Source organism: Corvus hawaiiensis, chromosome 9, assembly GCF_020740725.1.
Source record: "Corvus hawaiiensis isolate bCorHaw1 chromosome 9, bCorHaw1.pri.cur, whole genome shotgun sequence".
Classification (NCBI taxonomy): Eukaryota; Metazoa; Chordata; class Aves; order Passeriformes; family Corvidae; genus Corvus; species Corvus hawaiiensis.
Genome location: NC_063221.1, coordinates 21,537,658 through 21,558,606, shown reverse-complemented (window position 1 = coordinate 21,558,606; position 20,949 = coordinate 21,537,658). Strand labels below are relative to the sequence as shown.

Below are 20,949 nucleotides of genomic sequence, written 5' to 3'. Positions count from 1 at the left end.
AACCTTGAGACCAGACATTTTGTTTGAGAGTCAGGAGTCTTCCTCTGGTTTACAGTATGGTAAGTCTTTATCTGGCTCCATGAATGTATATGGTTATATGATAATTTTTAAATTGCTGTACAGGAAAATTAGAGGTGGGATGGGAAATAATGACTGTCGCTTTTTCATTTTTTGGTGATTCAAAGCAGTGAAAGATAAGTTGAAGCCTAGAACAACTAACCAGAGCTCTGCAGTCATGGAAAACTGCTACTGAAAATTAAGGTTTTCTGTGTCTCTCTTATATTTGATAGCTCTTTTGCAGAAAAACTGGGCTATGAGAAAGAACCTCTGTTTCCTGTAACACTGCTGAACTAGAGAAAGTTTACACATGTTCTAATCTCTGCTAGGTTTTACACTGCATCTCAACACTATTTATGTGTTATTGTTTTGTGAGATCTTGAAGAACACACCAAGAAGGTACATAAATTTTATCTAGAAATGAGTGTAAACAGTTTGTAAATATATGCACATTTTATATGGGAACTATAGATGAGTAATTTGTGCATATATAGAAGCATGTGCATCATAAACACTTCCAAGCTTCAAAATATTTTCAGGCTCCCATTTTATGGTTTATGTCAACAAGTATATCAGAAATACCAGTGTCTGCCAGAGAATGACCAAGGCTGGAAACTTGCCATCTGTGTACATAGAAGCATGCAGAGAAACCTTGAGGGTAGAAATTCTTTGCTGAGGTGAATAGAATCAGTGCAACACTGTGTTCTTTTCTAACTTTAGAAGTATGATGATTTGAATAGGTACCAGCTTTCTGAAACCCTGCCTTTTGTACACCCAGTGGCTTGAATGAAGTAAATGACTTTGAAAAAAAGGAATAAACTTTGACCAGTCTGGCTATAGAATTAGGCAGTGATGAGTGCCTGAGCTAAGGGGATGGAGGAACTCCAGAAAGACAGAGGGAGTGCTGGTTTTGACAGCCATACTATCCCAGATTTTATCCATTTCTGGCACTGTGAAAGCTGATACATGTTTAAAATTAACAGAGGGGTTTTTTACAGATCTGAAACTAAAGCTGAGATAAGTAATTAAGTGAAGTTATCATGCAGAGGAATGAACTGTAAGAGATATTTAAAATAACATGTCCTAAATATTCTTCAAGTTATTTTAAACAGTTCATCTTAAGGTAATTAAGCTGTGTCCCTTGGGTAAATAGCAGCTTCTAATTTCGTTCTTGTAGTTAAAGTGATGCTTAAAGAAGATTAATTTTTCTTATTTAGATGAGATATATTAAGAAACCCACTTGGAAAAAATATCTTTTCTCTGGGAAGACCTTTTGTATTGAATCAAAAATATCTATCATCCATAAGCAAATTTTTCTGTCCTAAACCACAGCTGATTTTGTGAACATCCAACTGAAGAACCAAAGCTTCATTTCAGCCCTGCATTGCTGTAAACAATAAAATAGCAATTTCTTACCCAAAGTCCCATAAATGATTTCCAGCTCTAATTGCCACCGGTGCATCTTCCCTGTGAAAAGTTTATAGTCAGTGACTTCTTGATTTTATGGCAAAACCACTTTGCTGCCATTTGGCGGAGAAAATTTGCATATTAACTCATGAAAGTTGCTACTTCAGTAGAATCAAGGTGGTCTTTCAGCTCTCACACTCACAGTCCTATTAAAATGTTACTACATCTGGGAGCTTGTGCTCTACAGTCCCAGTATTTAACATCCTTATTTCCTGAACCTATCATTGCTTATAGCATCGAAGTAGCTGTCTTTATCTGTTATTAACTACTTTTGTTTCCTTATGCAAGTGGCAACTGAACGTTTTTCCTGCCATGCTATTCTCAACTTTGATTCAAAGGGCAAAATGAGACTGAGTGAACTGGCTTCTAGTAATCCAATCCAGTACCATTTTGGAAGTATTTGAACATTTGCTCCTGTTCCTTCTCTCCTGCAGATGTATCCTGGAATAGAAGGGAGACCTAAAAGATTCCACTTTCTTATTTTTTAATGCATCATAAAGATACATTTATTCAGATTTGTGAATGCTCATATATTGTAACGATGGAAGCCATTTAAATGTCAAAACTGTCAGCAGAAAGTCTGATGTTCTTGACATTATGGGCTTCTGTCATTTTTCTCCAGCATTCTGGAGTCTTATTTAGGCTTAACAGGGTTAGATGCAGCTACAGTGTTGGTGGAGAACTGAGAAAGCTGAAAAGTTACTCATCCATTGTGTGACTCAGGGTACACACTGCACTAGACAGCACTGAAGTGAGAACTACAGCCTTCCCCTAGGGCATTTTCCCCATTGCAGAATATCCTTTTGATCATTTCTGATAGCTGTTTGGAGGACTTTTTATTTTTCCTAATGCGGCTAAAGAGTATCTACCAAACAGTGCCTTGAAGAACTGCATGAAATTCTTCATAATTAGGAAAACACCACTACTGTGTTAACTCAGCACTTGACTGAAGTAATATATCCTCGCTCCTTACATTCACTGATACTTACACGTCAGATAACCACGTACATGGCTATTTTGTGTTGCTTATAACTGTGGTACATCATGTAGTGTTAGTATGAACATCTCGACACTGCATCGCTTTTTACCATGTAGACGTAACCTAAAATTCTTGGCAAAGACTCTCTGGTGAATCCTGTGTAGTTTGTCTTTGCTATAACCATATATGCTTCTGTATCCTTTGGCTCAGTTATCATCTTTCCTACTTCCAGGGTTGACATTTGTATCTTTCTATCTTATATAGTATTGCAGTTTGTTTCATTAATAGCCAGTGAATAAAATTACCTATTTACTTTGTTGTCACCATATCACATTCTGAAATTCAGTAATCTACTTAAATAATGAAACAGGAAAAGAAGCCTCACAAGACATAACTATGACACTGAAGTCAAAATTATTGGCATTTTCTGTGAAGGAAAAACTGTTGTCTCCATTCTCAACTGTTCATCTCTTTTTGTGCCAACAGTCAGTCATACCAATCATGGTAAAAGAAATAAAGAACTTAATGCATAAAATGTGGCATCTTTTCACTGTAACTTGCTACGATCAGTTATTTATATCTAGGACTGTTCATATATATGCTACCCCTTGATCTGTTTTGTTAAAAATAAAATTGCTAAAACTGCATTGTTTTTAGGCAAATCTGAACATTTTTTCATTATGTACTCCTCTGAATTTCTCCTCCTGTCTTTAATCAGAATGTCAAATTGAAGCTTCACATTCATGTTTTCAATAGCAGTACTTCAAAATTCTCTGCTCTGTCTAGCATGCCAGGTCTTGTCTTTTCTTATATTATACCATCCATTGTATTTTGGTAATACTATAGTTTTTCTAATGCCAAGGTCGTCTCCCTCTCCTACCACTGCAAGATGCCAATTAGGCAATTTGAAAATACACTTTCCTAGTTTCCTGCCATGTCCTGCCTTCTAGGCTTTTTTTGGTCTGCTCTACTGAAAAGAACAGACCTCTCTGTAAAGGTGGAGTCCTTTCTAAAAGGGAACCTAGAATGTGGGCAATACAGCTTTTAGTCAAGTTGCTTATTAAATTTATTGATCCATAAGACACTGAAAAAAATATCCAGCAATCTTCTTTGTATCTGCACCTTACTGCAAGAATTTCACTGAATGGATTCTACATAATACAGATTCACATAACCCCAAGACAGGTCATATCTGTTTCTTTTACAAGAACTTTCTCTCCGCTCTCTGTCAGGCTCTGTATGTCGCCTCAGTCTGCTGTAATGGCCATTAAAGGTTTTGTGGGTACTTTAGCTTTCATCTCTGACCCTGTTCATGGGGTGCAAGACACAAATGAGCTCAATTCCAGTACTGTGAACAGAGGGTTTTCTTCATTTATGCATTTAATGTTCCCTCATATCTTTTGATCTTTAGAAAGAGGGTCAGGAGCCATGTGAATTCTGAAATGAGTTTGGTTTTAAGAACTATTCATTATATCCTTGAACTACAGCCAGGAGACCACTCCTCAGAAAAATCACTAAATTTAGTAGGGTGAGTGTAATAGAGAGTAAGTTAAACAAATCTGAGTATTCGCTCATAGGTTAGGTCAGCACTTGGCAACAGAAACCACATCAGTTTTCTTGGGAAGATGTCTGTGCTGCAACACTTAGCTTAACAACCACTCATGTTAGTGGGGACTTCTGAAAGAATTTATTTCATAGCTTCTTGTTAAGGCTGCACAACAATTTTTTACAGCCCCAATCTGATAACATACCTTGTAAATATTAATTATTCTTTAGGGTTAAAGGTTACAGTTGCTCTTTTTACATTGAGCAAAGTTCAAACAAAACTGCAAGATTCCCTTTTTCCCCATGAATTGTACAAGCAACTTTCTGATTTAAAAAAAAAAAGTGCCTTGGAAAAAGATTTACTGGAAGATAACTGATATTTGACATATGAAACAAGGTCTAAATCTAACCTTTTTGAGAGAACATAATTTGGCTTGAGGATGAAAAAGGACAAATAAAAAAGTCTTAAGCAGGAATAGAAGCTTGTGAGAACTTCTTCACTGGAGTAGGGATGAGAATAAGCATGTAGAGAGTGTCTCACCAAACTCCAATGACTATTTCTGTATTTACAGAAGTTGTGCTGGTCTGAGAGGAGGGCATGTAGGGAACCCACTATAAATGAAATACAGGCGGGTACCAAGGCTCTCATTACACAGGGCAGGAGAGTGTTGAGCTCAATTAGCTGCTGTGCAACAGCAAGTGCTTGCAGAGCCAGCAGCTAATGGGCTCTCTGCAGGCTCTTGACTCCCACACCGGAGGGAGGAGGAGGGCAGCAACATGCTAAGATCTGCTGAAGGGCTTTTGAAGGAAATGGGGGCTATTCTGTTCAGTGTAGAAAGGTCTACAAGATCTTTTGTTTTATGAAGTATTTGCATTTAGTCAGTTCCCCATCTCCCTTGGCATAATTTTAATAGGGAGTAAGCTTTACAAATAATTAGGATCTGCCCCCAAATTATTTTTCTTCCTTTTTAGTAGAGACTACTCTCAGAACTAATAGAATCAAATAAGAGACTACAGTTTTCTGGGAGTTCGGACACTGACTTCCAGAAGTTTCTGGGAGCTAGAACACTATAGTACAAACTAAAGGAAATTTTATTTCCTTTGTAGCAATAATGGCTGTATGAAATGTAGTCATTGTTTGAACTAAAGTTTTTGAAAACTAATTTTAAGAACTAGCATACCTGAATTGTCTTGAAAACTCTGCAAATCTTGGTTTTGGTTCTATAAATTATCACAAGTCCACTTTTAGATTGAATGAGTATTGGTACTTCCTGCTTAATATTTATGATGCTTATTGGAGAAGATGGTGACTCTTAGACTGAAAAAAATTATTAATCTTTGATATAATACTCTGTAAGAATTGCAAGATCTAATAAGATTTATGATATGCAAAAGGAGATAATTTGAATTGTATTAATGATTACTAATTAAGATATTTTCCATGGGACTCCATTTAAACATTTTTTTGTTGAAACATATTTTTGCTGTCAGATGATCCAAGTAATTTTATTTGAAATTAAAGCAAAAAAATTATAGAAAGAGAAAGGAACATTCAAAATATTTAGTTGTCTCTCTCACTGCAGCTTAAACCAGGTAGGAGAGTAGGATCAGAAAATCCCCCCCCAATCCCTTTCACATTCAAAAAAAATTGGGATGTATTCACACTGTCTTTTCTTCCACTTTAAGTAGTTTCACTGCAAAAGTAAACAAATCTTCAATTTCTGTAATGTATTCTATTTCATTAGAACTGTAAACAGGAAAAAAAGAGCAGTAGAAGATATCTTTAAGCCTTCATAAATGATCAAAACTAAACATCAAAAAACTTAATAACAAACTTGTTCTACCCCTACAAATTGCTTTTAGCACTTCTTACATTTGCTGAATATATTAAAACTGAAGACTAAGTTCCTGTTTTCCAAGGTCTGTAAGTGCCAGGGTCCAGAGCCTATGCATTCACGCTGGATCACATGAATGGTTTTAATAATTTTTTTAGCAGTGGTAAAATTTTAATAATAAAGGCAAACATAAATCACACATTTGTTATCTTAAGGTAAATAAAAAACAACATAAGGTTGCTAAATTTTCTAAATAGCTATTATTTCTAGTCATTACTACAATACTGGGGAAGGTTGACAGAGAGAGGCAGACCTTCCGTGTACTTTTAGCTGGTTTATATTACAAAAACAAACACTTTGAATGCACTTAATTTTGTAATTCGTTGCCCATGTTTTGCCAGGATCCCAGTAGAAATTAATACCACTATACAGCTGTAAGATTGAGCTTATTCTGCTAAAGCAGTCAAGGGTTGAAACAGTGAGAACTACCCATTCTAGCACTAGGCAGCAAATGGAAAGGTGGACACTTCACAGATATTTCTCTGACTACTCTTTTACCAGCTGACATTGAAAACAGCCAAACAACCACAGTATGAGGAACACCATGATCTATCTCATCCAAGAGAAAAACAGAGCAATGGTGAAGGAGCTGCAGTGATGGAGAGCAGTAGCCAAAACTATTTTAATACAGAGAAAACCCCCAATTATAAAATAATTACTGTTAAGTGAATGTAAAGTGGTGGATTCTGGTTTAGAATATCAAAAGCTCTAATTTTCTGCGTCAATTGAAGGAAAGATCAGTTATAGCAGTTTTTATAGATAAAATTTATGAATACTCCATATAGGTTGCTTAGCTTGCTTTCGCAATAAATAATTTATACTTTAACAATGTATTAGTACTATGGTATTAGACCCCAAGTGTTAGAGTTTCGGGTATTCTGTAAAGCACTTAGCTCAAACAAACAACCCAAGGGAAAGTTATGAAATTCTAATAAAGGAAAGATTCCAGAGGCTTCATTTTGATCTTTCCTGGGTCTTTTTTTTCATTTTTCTCCTGCAACACACATCATTGTCGGATTACATGCCTTTCTTTTCCACATCCCTATCCCTTCTCAGACTTCATTTCCATAGTGAAGGTGAGTTCTCTGATTTGTACTTTCCATTTTTCTGATCAATATATTGGCCATTGTCTGTGCCAAGACATCCATTGGACATTTATCATGCTTTTAAAAATAAATTAATTCTATTATTTAGGGCTTCCCTAAAATTATATTTCATTTAATAGCCTCTGGGAAGAAATATTGTCAAAAGCTTTAAAAAAGTTAAATAAATTATGTCAATCAGTTCCACTTCATCCACATTTTTTATGATATTTAAAAAATGCTTTCAGCCTACATAATCATGTGGGATTTTGTCCTACATTTATTTCCAAAAAATACATGCTAGATGCGAGAATGTCATATTCCGTGATGACTAAAGCAATAGTTTCTGTCAGTATCTCCTTAGCTTGCCAGCTTTCATTTATAAATCAAGTAGTCTCCTTTTTGCTCTGAAACAACATGCTCCAATAATTTAGATGTCAAAACAGAACTTTCTGGTACAGAAATTAAAATAGAAGTGGCTCACTTCTTGCTGCAGGAAACAAACTCATGTTCTTCCTGCAGCAGCAGAATTGGAAGTTGGCTTTATGAGCCCATCCTGGACCCAGACTGACATCTGCTGAATATTATCCTCTTTGATACAAGTCCTACTTCTAGAGAGAAATAATTTATTTCATGAAAATTTAGTACTTTTCAGCTGAAAATGACCAAGGGAGGGCTTATTATCAAGGATTCCAAAACCATTTACAATGTTTGTTCATATAGAGACCACCAGTGGAAATGCTGCTTATCCTGGGTTCAGAATTTAGTTAAATACACAGGAACCGTGCAGCTGGGAGTTAAAATTTATGTTTGTCTTCCGAGGAAAATAGAAAAGCCAAAAATTTTCAAATGTTCCTTTTCTTACAGTGTGAAATTCCATTTTGAAAATCTACAACTATTGGATATTAAATTATTTGTGTTGCTAAGGTCGTAGATGACTAAAAATGTCACATTATTTCTTGAATTAAATGCAGATTTTGCATATGGAACACCCACATCCTCTGGTGTTTAAGCCTATGGGTTACCCTATGCTTGTTCTTGCAGCTGAGTCATTAGTCCTCGTGCTTGAATAACTGGCTAAATTTGCAGCTGAAATTAACTCAGGACTCTTTTTGTTAGCTTTCAGATGGTAACATTCTTCCTTAGAAAATTATGATGATACATAGGCAAAAATTATATTTTTCATAATAATTGTTATGAAATCCACTAACAGTAAAAGACCAGACAACAATATTTTAGTATTTTGCATTCAGAATCTCTTCCACAAAAGCCAACAGGAGAAATGCTATTGATCTTGAAAGGGAAATATTTGGCTATATTTGGCAGCAGCATCCGTGTTTTTCTTTGAAATAAATTGCAAGCTGTCAATAGAAGAAAATAGTATTTATAGGAAGAAATGTCTTTTATTTCTGAGTTTTTCTAATTTTGTTGTTGTTGTTGTTGTTTTCTTATTTGAATTACAGTTGTTGCTTGTTGGGCCTTTTGGGGAAGCCAGTGTCTCTGTATATTTATTCAGGGTGCCTGTCTTTGATTTGTACATGCTGTGGGAGCTGATGTTAGAAAATTATTTGATTTTGTTTAAAACGAAAGGAAGAGTGACACAGGAGCTCTGCAGGCAGGGGAAAACATATTTTTTAAATCTTTAATCAAGAAAAGTCTCTCTACACACAAAAGTACTGGTTATTGTAATGTAGTTATAGGACTCATTCTGCCTGAGAAGTGTTGTTGCACTCAGTATTAAAAAAAAAAAGGGTAATGAGGAAAGAATTTATTTGAACATATTGGTGGTCAGAGCTGTTTCACTGAGCTAGGTGCTCTGGGAATGAGAACATTCCAGTACTCACCTCAGAGGGTACAGGAAGAAATAAGGGAATTGTGCTATAGAAACTGATCCTTAACTGGTTTGCTCCCAAAGAGTTCAATCTGAAGAACAAGGGCACATCCAAGCCTCATAGAAGTCCTCATAGATAAAGGTGGAAGAAAAACTACTGGAAGACAAGCATTATTATTGTGGAAAGAAAAACCAAAGGCATTTGGGGAAGAGCTGGGTAATTCTAGATCTTTCTGTAATGTCACTGAGCTGTAGAAAGCAAAGTGACAATTACAGCTGTTACTGACTGAGCTTCATGCCACTTGTTTGTACCTCTCTGCCCTTTGCCTACGTTTCAAAATACTGAATTTTACATTAATGCTTCATTATTGCAGCATCACTGAGCTCTGGTAAATACGAAAAGATTTTGCAGAGGGCTGTTAAAGCTGTGTGAGGATTTGGACAGCTTCAAGTCATATCTGACTCTCTGTAATCAGTAATGTCTTTCCCCTTCCTTTGGGGTTAGGCACATTAAAGTAAAAAATCAAACAATTTATTCTAGACCCAGTGGAGGTAGAGAGTAAGATGATTTCTCCCTCCGGCTGAATGTTTTCCTGGGTTCTACAGGAAAAGAGTAAAAAATAATTCATGGAGCATCTCCTAACTCAGACCATAATTAAGTTTTCCATTCAAGCTCTTCAGAAGTGATCTGTCTGGATGCTCAGCACCACTGTTCTGTTTCTCTGTAATACCATTTGACTCTTTAAAAGCAATTTCCTTTAAAAAGTAAACACATAATGAAGATTACTCCAACAGTGGAATGGATATTTTTTTAAATAATGAAAAGTAAGTGTTTGTGCTTCCAAGGTAGAAAAGATCTCTATACGTGCATATACTAAAGCATTTCTTTCACTTCAGTTAATCTTCAAAAATAATTAATATAGTTGACTTTGCTATAGAAGCTGCTGAACAGATGTAATACATGTCAGGGTGCAAGTTTTCAATGATTTGCAAAGTGAATAGGCACACAGAGTTTATATGCAGAGATGCTGGCTGTATTTATAGCTTGAAAAGTTCCTGCTATAAGTAAATTATCTGACAAGTCAGATAACCCAGAACAAACACATGCAAATCATGTCCTTTTAAATGCTATGTAAAATAATGCATATGCTGCCTAATTTGGTTCTGATTCCTGATGAAAATTTCCAAGATAAATAGAATATTTATGGTAGGGGTCATAGTAGCATAGAGAAATGGCTGAAACATTTTGAATTGTTTATTACTGACTGTGTTAAACTGACTTCAGGTTTAAAAAGTTAGAGATACAAAAATGGTGGAGGATAATGCCTACTGGAAGCTCAGAGTCCCTCTAAGGAATGGAGAACATGATGCAAAAATGATTTTATTAATAAAAGAGCAATATATTTGCTTTCCATATAATAGTTACCAGCCTTCCAGATGAATATCCTTATTGGGAAAAAAAATTAACCAACCAGTGCTCTTTAATATCTGCACAGGCAGAAAGGCTTTGCATCTTAGTGTTATGAAAAATATGTATGTTCCAAACCCACTCTGTGGCACCATCAGCTTCCCTATTAAACAAGCAATTGCTTTATCCTCTCAAGTCCATTAATTTTCTGTTACCATGCCACCAAATTATGGATTTCTCCCCTCACCCCCAATCAAATCCAACCCTCCTTCAGTTTGTCTGCTTTCTGCTCTACAAGGGCCTATAATTGCATGGTGTCTTTCCCATCATCTCTTGCCACCACACTGCCCGAGGCGCTCATTATTATCAGCTGAAAACTGACGTAAGTCAGGGTGTTGCTGAAAGGATCACAGCATAAAGACAGAAGTTCTCCCTCTGTCTGCCTATCAAAAGCTGTTACTCCACATAAATGTACAAAGACAAGCTATTACTTCTACTACTGTTAATTGTTTCTTCAGGTGAGAGTTACCATTTCCTTGCTGTTGCTCTGTTCAATATTCCAAGTATGAAAGCTGGTTTAGCAGTTTTACTGTGAAGGGAGGGAAACTGGCAGAGCATCTCCACACTTGTGTGCCATGGCATTAAGTTCTTCAGTTTAGCTTGAAATAAGAGAAAATTGCTTTAAGAAGAAAAAATCCCCAAGCCTGTCCTTTGTAGTAATTCCATTGTTCATGCACTGCCAAATTAATAGAAGAGGGTCTGTGAACAGAAAAATAGAAACAATGGAAAATGTCTGGGTGCATCAGTGTGCACATTCATATTTTCACATTTTGTGGTATAAGGCAGTTAAATTAACTGATAGTTTCTGTTATAACCATGTCTTTTTTGAGGGTCATTTCAGTACCATTAATGTTACTCGAAGATGTTACTTGAATTTGACGGAATAATTTTTTTTTTCTTACCATACAAGAGCCTGTGTATGCACCTAATGTGTTCAAAAATCACATAATTAGTGGTTTTGAATTGCACCTATTTTGAGTAAATGAGTTTGGGATACAGAAAAGCTACCAGCAGCTGCTGCAGAACTGTCAGCTCCACTCAGGGCTGGAGAACATTCACCCTCACGCTTGTTTACAAGTAGCACTCACAGCAAGAGATCCTTAGATACAAGGGGAACTTGAGAAACTAACGATAGACGTAGGAGGACTCTGCAATTATTTATGAATCCTCTTTGGAACTCCTGTGGTAAAAAAAATAAGGTGGTAAGAGGTTTATTTTAGATAACTCAGAATATTAGGATATTAATAATGGTGTTAATATCCCCAGTTCAGTTTTTTTCTAAATTTCTGATACTAATTTTTGACCTCTACTAATTGCATAATATTTGAAAAATCACTGATGACCTGTAGCGTAATTTCAGTTGTAGTTTTTCTTCCGTATGTGGTAAAAATATAATATAAAAATTAATCTGAGATTTCAGAGTATTTGATGTAAAAGAATGAAAATATTAGAAATAGAGAACAAGTTAAAGAGAGATATCTCTCCCCTATGTCCTCACCCTACCATTTTGTGGTGTTTTGAATGTTTTTTTGGTTTTGTTTAAGTGTATCATTAAAAATACTTTGTAATAAGGAGATGTTCCCTGAACTCCCAGTCTGCACATTCCAGCTTCATTTCAGTGCCTCTGCTTATTGGTTTTCCCATACAAGGCTTCAACTAATTTTTCTCACCCCCCATCCCAATGGTTATTATCCTACCTTATATATTTTTCCTCATATATTTCTTTGCTGTTTTCCCATGTTGCTGGGGTTTTTCTTTTGATTTTTCCGCTTTCTCCAGAAGTAACTGCACAAGTCAGTTGTAATTATTAAGAGAAGCAAACTAGGGATGGAACAACAATAATGAAGAGATTTTTGTGGGGGTGTCCAAAAATGGTAAAGCAATACCTATACCTCAAGTCTCATTTCACCTTTTAGTATTACCAAGGGTAAAATAGAACTAGTTCTTACTTGTTTTCCATCCTTCAGGAGCAAATCCCTGCCTAAATCAGTATGCATAATAACAGTGTGTTCTTGTTACATTTGTAGCTGCTGCCTCCTGAAAATTTTTGTAACTTGCTCAATCTTATGAATCTCTTTATTTTACTAGAATTGTCGACTTTTCAACCAAAAATACCAACACTTAAGGGACAGTGGTGCAATCTGCCTTCTAAACTAGGTATCTCTTTTAAAAGCATGGGAAAACCATGATATAAGAAACCATGTTCTCTTCTCCATGGATAAACCTCTTTTTTTTATTTAAGAAGAAATTGTTCCTCGCTGCAGGTGATAATATATGGGTAATTTGTCTACTTCCTAAACAATGATTGTGTTTCACTTCCGTGGATCTAGTTAATGGATTACAAAGCTGAAGTGACAGCTCTGGCTATGTAGAGCAGACTTCCCTGAATTAATTCTTATTTGAATTTTAAAAATATTTTTCTTTTTAGGAATAATCTAAAATTTTCAAATAAAAAATTTTCAATAAAAAAATTTTCAAACCACTGCAAATAGTGATAAATTAAGCAGTAAAGACAGTGATGTCAGAATAAATTTTGCTGCTTGCTTCCATTCTGAATTTGTCTCACATGCAAGAGCTTCTTCATCCTCGCAACTCACAGTTTGGTCTTCTGGATAAAATAACTTCTAAAATTTCTCTTTCCCATGGAAAGGTACAGGAAACAGATCATTCTCATAGCCTGTCTGGAAGTCCCTCCAGTTTATCAGCTATGGATACTGGCACTGCATTGACCATCCAGGAGCTTTCACCCCTGTGCCAAACACCACAGTGTTATGTTATGTTTAATTTGGACAAGGCTTATTTTCTTTTCACTGAGATCCATCATGTTCTAAAATAGAGGACATTTTCATCTACTGTTGTAAATGTTATTTAACTGTAAATTTGTTTGGGGTTTTTACATGCTTTCTTCATTTCTAACTGTATTTCAAGCTGCACAAATAAGAATTCCCTGCAAATCTGCTGCACTCAGATTTCCTTCTAGCTTTCCTGTACTCAAGTCTGAAAGGCTGGTGTGATCTCCCCCTATTTTGGGAATGTTTTAGATAAACCACCTGCAAAAACCAGCAGTTTCATTGGAGGTGAATCAGGTCGTAGGGGACAGCGCGAGGCTGAATGACACCCTCACCCACAATTCTAGTTAACTGCAGTTTCCTTGATGTTTGTCCCCTGACTGTTGTGAGGAAAAATCTCTGCACCTTTTTCTTTAACATGTACATGGTATTACCAAACTTTCATTTATCATCATGGACCAGTGAGATTTGCAATTTTCAGTAACTCAGACAATTTTTCTGTGAAGCTCCTTCTGTTGGCTGGGATTTATTGGGCGCTTATTTAGAAACACTAATAATTTTCTGTCTGCGAGCAGCAACAACCACCTGCATTCCCTAGGGCAATTATTTACAGTGCAGAAGATCAAGAAAATATTTTTCATCATTTTTATATAACACTGTGCCAGCAACAAATTCTGTGATTCAACAACACTCATGTGAAAATGAGATAAACTTTCACGAAAATTCATCATTACGCCAGTCATCATTTACTTTTAAAAGTAATAAAACCAACCATAGCCCCAAAACATGCTTTAAGAAGGTTTGTGAAACCTTTCAGAGATTTTGATTGGCTTCTTAAAGAAATGTGATGCTCTTGTCTGCTGAGGTCCTCCCTAATCTTGTCCTGCCCCAACAAAACAGAGACAGCATAGAACAAAAACACCATTAGTGCCTCACGGAGGGAAATGCCATAGAGTAAGGTCAGACCTCAAACCCCTTTGGCCACACAGGGAAGAAACATCTTGCTTCTTCCTGCATCACTGGTAAAGACTGTATCAATGCAGCCAACAATAGAGTTAATATTTAATAAAATTACACTTCTATAAAACATAGGCCTTGACTATAATTAAACTGAGACATCCATAAAGATACTCCAACATGACTTAGTTGCAAAGAGCTATGTATTGAAGCAAGTAGGGATTTGTTTTCAGCAACCTGTGGATTTAGACAGGTTCTGCTAAAAATACAAGGTTTACTGGTGTTTGTTCTGTGTGGCCAGGGTTGTTTGAGTACCATTTATCTTTTATACAAGCTTCCAATAATTATCAAAGGATTTAATTTTAAAATATTTAACAATTCAGTGAAGTACAGAACTCACAAGGTTACTTAGTTTCTTTCAAAAATAATTTCTCCATGGAAGCTACCTTGCCTTCCTGTGGCTCAGGGTATTACAATTCTTATTTTGTGATGGGAAAACTGAGTCTACGTGCAAGCTTCAAATAATTGGTTTTTTTGGGGTGACAATATAAGCTTTCATTACAAAGCCAGACTTTTCAGAATGCTGAAGCACAGCTGGTGTTCTTTGAATAGGAAAGTTGGTATTTCAAATTCCTGGAACCTTCAGAACATTTTGAGATTGATCATGTGGTTTTTTTCACGGTGAACTGGATTATTCAGAGGAATGCTGCTAATAAGAAAGCAAGCCTGTCATCTCACCAAGTGTGGTATGACCTACACAATAATGATCAGACACAACCTGGTTACAATTTACTGGGTTTTATGCATACACATACACACAAAGATGATATATGTCTATGTTAGGAGGACTCTTTTCCTATCAACAAGGACATTCCAAAGCTGCTCTTTGTGTATCGATAATAAATTGCCCAACAGTAGCCCAACAGCTTTATTTAAGACCTGTTCTTCCACAAGCCTTGGTTTTGATGGAAGTTAAAACGTAATCCCTCTAATACGTAAACAAATTTCTGCTTTAGAAATTTTTTTAAACTGCTTTGAGTTATGACAAACACTAAATGGCAAAAAAATTTCTTGAGATTAGATAAAGGTCTGCCCACACAGATGGTGACTGCTGCAGGATGAACTTCTAAGTGGCCCTCAGGCTCAGACCTTCAAACTCCATTTCAAGAGCCAGTCAGAAAACTCCATGTATTGATATTTATAGTAGTTTCATCTATCTGAAAAAGTGATGATCTAAATAAATGAAGCTGGATAAATACAATAAGGAAAATCACAAACCCACTGTCAAGCATGTCACTGTAGCAGGACTTCCCCCCTGCCACAGTCACCTGGCCGTAAAAAGAAACCTGTCAGACAGAGCCTGGAAAAAACTTGGGAAAATCAGTATCAGAATTCAGGCAAAAGATAGAATAAATGAAAAAGAAGGTTAAAATCATAAGAAATTAATTATTTGCCATTTTAAATCAGCTTTTCTTTCCTGATTTAATTAATCACTAAGTCATTACACTTTCTGATACTAAGTGAGAGGAAAGCTTTCTTTTCTATAAGTGGGGGATTTTCAAAATTACTTACTCTTTCCTAAGAGTTTTGCTCAACTACTTGAAGAAATTGTACATGTCACAAAAATTTGTTTCAGACAATTCAGAAATTGCTGAAAGTTTTTCACTTGCAAATTAAAGAAGTTAATTATGCTAATCACCAAAAAGAAGTGACAGTAAAGTAATCCCATTTCTGGTGTCTCTGCTGACATTTTTTTCAACCATCCAATGACTGAAGAAGTAATGTGCATTACTAGTTTTATCTTCTGCTTTGAAACTTCATTCTCTGAGAATAAGTCAATTTTAAAAATAGGCAAAATGATTTACAAAATTAAAGTCAAAATTTAAATGATTCATACCTAAAACAATGGACAGCACACATTAAAATAGAAAGGTTCCTATCAGGAAGGCTTGGGGTGAGAAGTCACAGTACATGTTGATGTTCAGCCAAGTAGTAAGCACCATCTGATTGCCAACTTTTCCTTTTTCTTTTTCTTTTTCTTTTTCTTTTTTTTTCTTTTTCTTTTTCTTTTTCTTTTTTTTTTTTCTTTTTCTTTTAGTTTGATGCAGACAGAGATGAAGAAGAAGTGTTCTCTGACATAAGTTCAGCAGTTGACAATAAACTATTCGCAAACAAAGAGGCTGCAGCAGGTGAGTTGATGTAAGATTTCAAGAACCATATTTACTATACTGCACTTGACATTGGTGGGATGCCTTTTTCATATTCTTCAAGATTGGATGTAGGTACTATAGCAGAGTCTTGACCAACCTCAAACATTTGCACAATCAAGGACAAAAAAAATCTCTTTATATTTGGAAACTTCATATAGCCCATCCAACAACTTTTTTATCTACAAGTTAATCTTAAAGTACTATGGAAGTCCACTAAGCTATAGTATTAATACAAAAATCATGTAAGTTTTCAATTACAGTTGTCGGCTGTTTCAGTTCCACCTTGGTGTTCACCAGAAAACCAGTCCTGTGAGATTAATGATCATACTTCCTCCCTAATAATTGGTACTAATTCTGAAATGGTGTGTGAATATAAGTCATGTGTTTGGGGATTTTATTTATTTGTCTATTTATTATTTGTGCTTACTGAGGCTCGAATGTCTTCAAAGAAAAGCCTTTGAGAGACAAAGGACTGCAAAAGAATTGAAGCTAAAAATCAAAGCACTGAAAATCCATAATATCTGTCAGAAATATTTTGCTTGAGGGCAGCAGAAAAGTGTTCCTTGGTACCTTCACAACTTCTTCCTTTTGTAATGGTTTCCAAATAAACTGTGAGAGTTACACAGGTAGATGATGTCATAAATGTCTTCTGAACCAGTATGCAAAAAGAAATTTTTGATAATGTTCTAAATGAGACAAAGATGAAGTACCAAGGTGGGGAGGGGGAGGGCAGTGAATGCAAGCGGGGTTGGGAAGGAGGTTGAGAATTATGAAAAGTTCATCAGCTAAAAACCCCACAGGTTTCTAGTGGTCACCCTTGAGATAAAATGCACACAAGAATAATGACTCTCTTTTTCTGTTAAGTGGCACAGATTTCTTTTCTATTTAGCCTTATTCATAGAGGCAAGAGGTTGATCCCAAACCTAAAATGGCATTTCCACTGTACAACATTGTGTTGATAATTGCATCTGGATTCCCTAATTGATTTAAGAGCTGGACAGGAAGAAGAGGAAAGAAGTGTCGTAAAGGTTCAAGCTCTGACAAACAGCTTGATGAGTTAAACAATTTGCACAAATTGGTTGTGATTCTGGATGAGTTCCAGTCAGTTCCTCAAAAATCTGATCTATTTAATAAATCCCTCACCAAAATAATTGGATAGCCATGAGCAGATGCCATGCCACAATCACCTAATTAGTGCCTAATCTGAGCACTGATAATAGTAAGGAGATTTGAAGTAGGATGTCTATGAGATCAGGTGTTTAATTTCTAGAGGTTGCTATTCCAGCATGTCTTGATCTCACTTTTTGTCTTCTAATCTTATTAGTGATATTGCAATATACTCTAGTTCCTTGTAGCTAACATAAACATAGGATTTCTAATATTTTCATGCCTCCACATCAATCTAATTCATGTTATACCTGTAAAACCCAGTTGTAATCAACTTTGTAACAATATGTGCTGAAAGAAAACAACTGAAATGTTTATAGATGAAAATACAATTTTCTCATTGTTGTCTTCTACAACATATTAAGACCGTTGCCAAGAGCAACAACCTGTCATGAAACTCAACAGTGTAAGGTTGCAATAAAATTTGTATGGGAAGCATCTTACTGAGAGGAAAATTAAAATGTAATCATTCTAATGCTAATCAGTGCTTCAACAAATTATTTCTATAATATTCCACTTGAAATTTATCTTCTAAGCATTTGTCTTGCCCAAGTGCTTATAGGTAACATGTATTAATTGAGTTATTAGACGGCGCTTCAGAGCATGTTCCGTAACATAAAAAGGCATTTTTATTTTATTGAGCTTAAACATGTTAGTAAGAGAAGCAGTAAGTTTCACAGGATAGGCTTAGATTACTTTTATGACACTCGGCGTTGAAGTGTGTGAATACTATCATTGTTAAAATACGAGTATAAGCATATTTGAGCCAATGAACCATATTGAATAGAATTGCTAGCAGGATTCAAAGTAAGTAATGCCTTTAAGCAAGGATTGGAAATTCATTAGCTGATTTGCCAAAATGCAAATTGTCCAAGGAGCCGATTTAATTAATTTGCATGATGGGTCATAGCTACCTTGTGATGGGAAGTGAAGTACAACTGCAGATCTACAACTGCAGATAAATTTAGACAGATCAGTACAGTTTATGTTCATTGCATAAATGAATTTAATGAACCATGAAAAAGCAATGCTTGACATTTGCATTCCTGACAACTTAAGGATGAACACATTTTCAGAGAAAGTGTCATGAACCCTGGCTTAAAACACTGAAATGTTTTGTAGGACCAGAGACATTTACAGCCATGATCCCCTGGGCTTTGGGGTGCATTTCTGTCATAGGAATTACACACTTGCCTGTAACAATCACACTCTCTCAGCTTTCCATGATCAATCTTACACAATTCAGCTTAGGAGCAACAAACAATATGTAAAATACAGCATAAAATGTAAAATACAGCTTCTTGGTGAAGGAGGTGACTGAGCACAGTTGTGCATCCCTCTGGTGCAGGGGTATCACTGTCCCTGACTGTCAGACCTGGCAGGGGTAGCACCTGTCAGCACATCCTTGTACAGCTGCAGCCACCTTTAATTCACCTCGTCCCTCAGTGCTGTGCCATTGGATCCTGTTGGATTCCTCACAAGACATATCTTTATGAAAGATGCCTTCAGTGTCAATATACAAAACATGGCAAAAAAGGGGAATGCATTCTAGCTCTGTGCTTTTTCTTATTTCAGCCTGTTCCTCCCTGGAGACCTGATTATTCAGTTAACAGGAATTTAATAAAAACTTTCAACTGCTTTATTTTTTAATTGTGCAGTACTGTACCTAATAAAACCTTCTCTTTTTTTCTCTAAGGAAAACACAGGGCCCATGAAAATGACCAGGTCCCCCTTGCCTTAACTTTATTCATGCAGTTCAGGAAGCATATTTTAAGCCCTAAGGGTACCTTTTCATATCAGGCGCTTGCAAGTTATTTCTCCATGGTGGTAGAACTTTCATGGGCTTTCTTAATTGATATTTTTTAACTTGAGTTTCCCCTTTTGCAATTGATAAAGTTACCCGGATCACTTCCTATAGGTTCATACAAGCACAGGAAGGCTCCAAGTTAACCAAGAGCTTATTTGAGCCAAGAGATTATTTGCTGGAATGGGACACCCCTTTGAAAGAACTAAGATTAATCAGACTGTTAGCCTTTCCTCCTAATAGTAGACAAGTATTAATTGTTTTTATAGCTTGGTCTCATGGTACTAACTTAGCAAAAGAAAAATAATGCAACTTGCTCAGAAAAGGCAATGAAACTTATTTATGATCAACTGTTCTGTTGTCAGACATGAGATGTGCAGCCTGCAGTCTCATTGAAAGTAGCAGTGCATGTTTGCTTCCAAACACCTGAACCAGTCCTCCTCTTTTCCTTAAGCCAACATTTTGCATTTCACCTTTGACAGATAAACATTGCCACAGGTTTTACGTAAAATGTTGCTAATTTAAACTTGGGTTTAGAAAACCTCAGCTGAGTTTTGCATCATCCACTTTCTAAGGCTCTCCTTTTGCCTTTAGCCTTGTCTGGGCATCTGCCTACAGCAGGATTCCCGACTGCCAGTACCTTGCCAAGGGGCTCCCTGGTGTGCCTCTGCTGCCGCACGTACAGGCAATAGTTAATGAGCTCATTGTTCTCTCCTGGAAGACCTGTTTTAGGAAGATTTAGTCCAACCTTAGCAAAATATGCTCCCTCCAACAAGAAACCAAGCTAGAGCATAGGAAACTACTCATGCTGCACCAGGGATATCGCAAGTACTCTTATATGTCCCTTAATTACTTTATCTTGTCCTGGGAGTAGCCATTTGCTTCAATTCATTTCTGATGGGTTTGTCTTTAGGCAATTTGAGAAGGGTAGAGAAGTCTGAGCACTGTTCAGTGATAGATGGTTATAGGCTTTGTTAGTTTTCATTAAACCATGAAAGAGTGATTTTCAATTTTTCTTGAATATACCCTAGGAAGAAGCGATGTTTTTCCAAGGACACCAGTGTTCTAGTTCAAGTAAAAAAGGCTTTAAGATGCTTGACCATATTAAAATTGTATAACCATTATGGCTTTTATCACTTAAGATACATTATGCATGAGTATTCATTTTCAGCCTGACCTTTACATATAAGTTTGCAGCATCATATTTCATACTAATGTTTCTAGCTAAGAATACGTACTGCTCTTGGTAGTTAAGTGACAGTTAATCAAGTGCCTTTAATAAAGTGCCAACAAGTGCCTTTAGAAGTGATTGATGTATCAGGGTAGGCCCGTTCCAGTGACAACTGAGGCTTAGTTAAATTATATTATTAACAATGACACGGTGTTAAGAGTGAGATGTCAGCTGTGTAAAATAAATCAAAAATTAAGATTCTCTCAGCAGATGGAAATCTATTTCCTTGCATATAGCTTCTAGAGACAGGTATTTTCAAAAGACCATAAAGTGTACATACCAGAGAACATGCTGCATTTGTACATGGTGACACTGTGGCACCAGGAATATAATTCCTCTCTGTAATTCTTTTATGGCAATTTGATGAACTATACATGAGCATTGGGGGTGGGGGCAGGGGAGCGAGGGAACCAAAACAGAAGCAACATCAGATGGTAGATGCAGGTCTTTCCCTGGTATATCTTATG

The 20,949-nt window shown here is 36.2% G+C and overlaps 1 protein-coding gene across 2 annotated transcripts in view; it reads left to right on the top strand.

Moving 5' to 3' along the window:
* AK5 (adenylate kinase 5) overlaps nucleotides 1-20,949 on the top strand; it is a 100,079-nt gene that overhangs the window by 39,825 nt on the left and 39,305 nt on the right. For both annotated transcript variants that reach the window (XM_048313362.1, XM_048313361.1), the window contains exon 7: nucleotides 16,169-16,259. In XM_048313362.1, coding sequence (XP_048169319.1) covers nucleotides 16,169-16,259 — 91 coding nt within the window. The remainder of the gene's footprint in view (nucleotides 1-16,168; nucleotides 16,260-20,949) is intronic.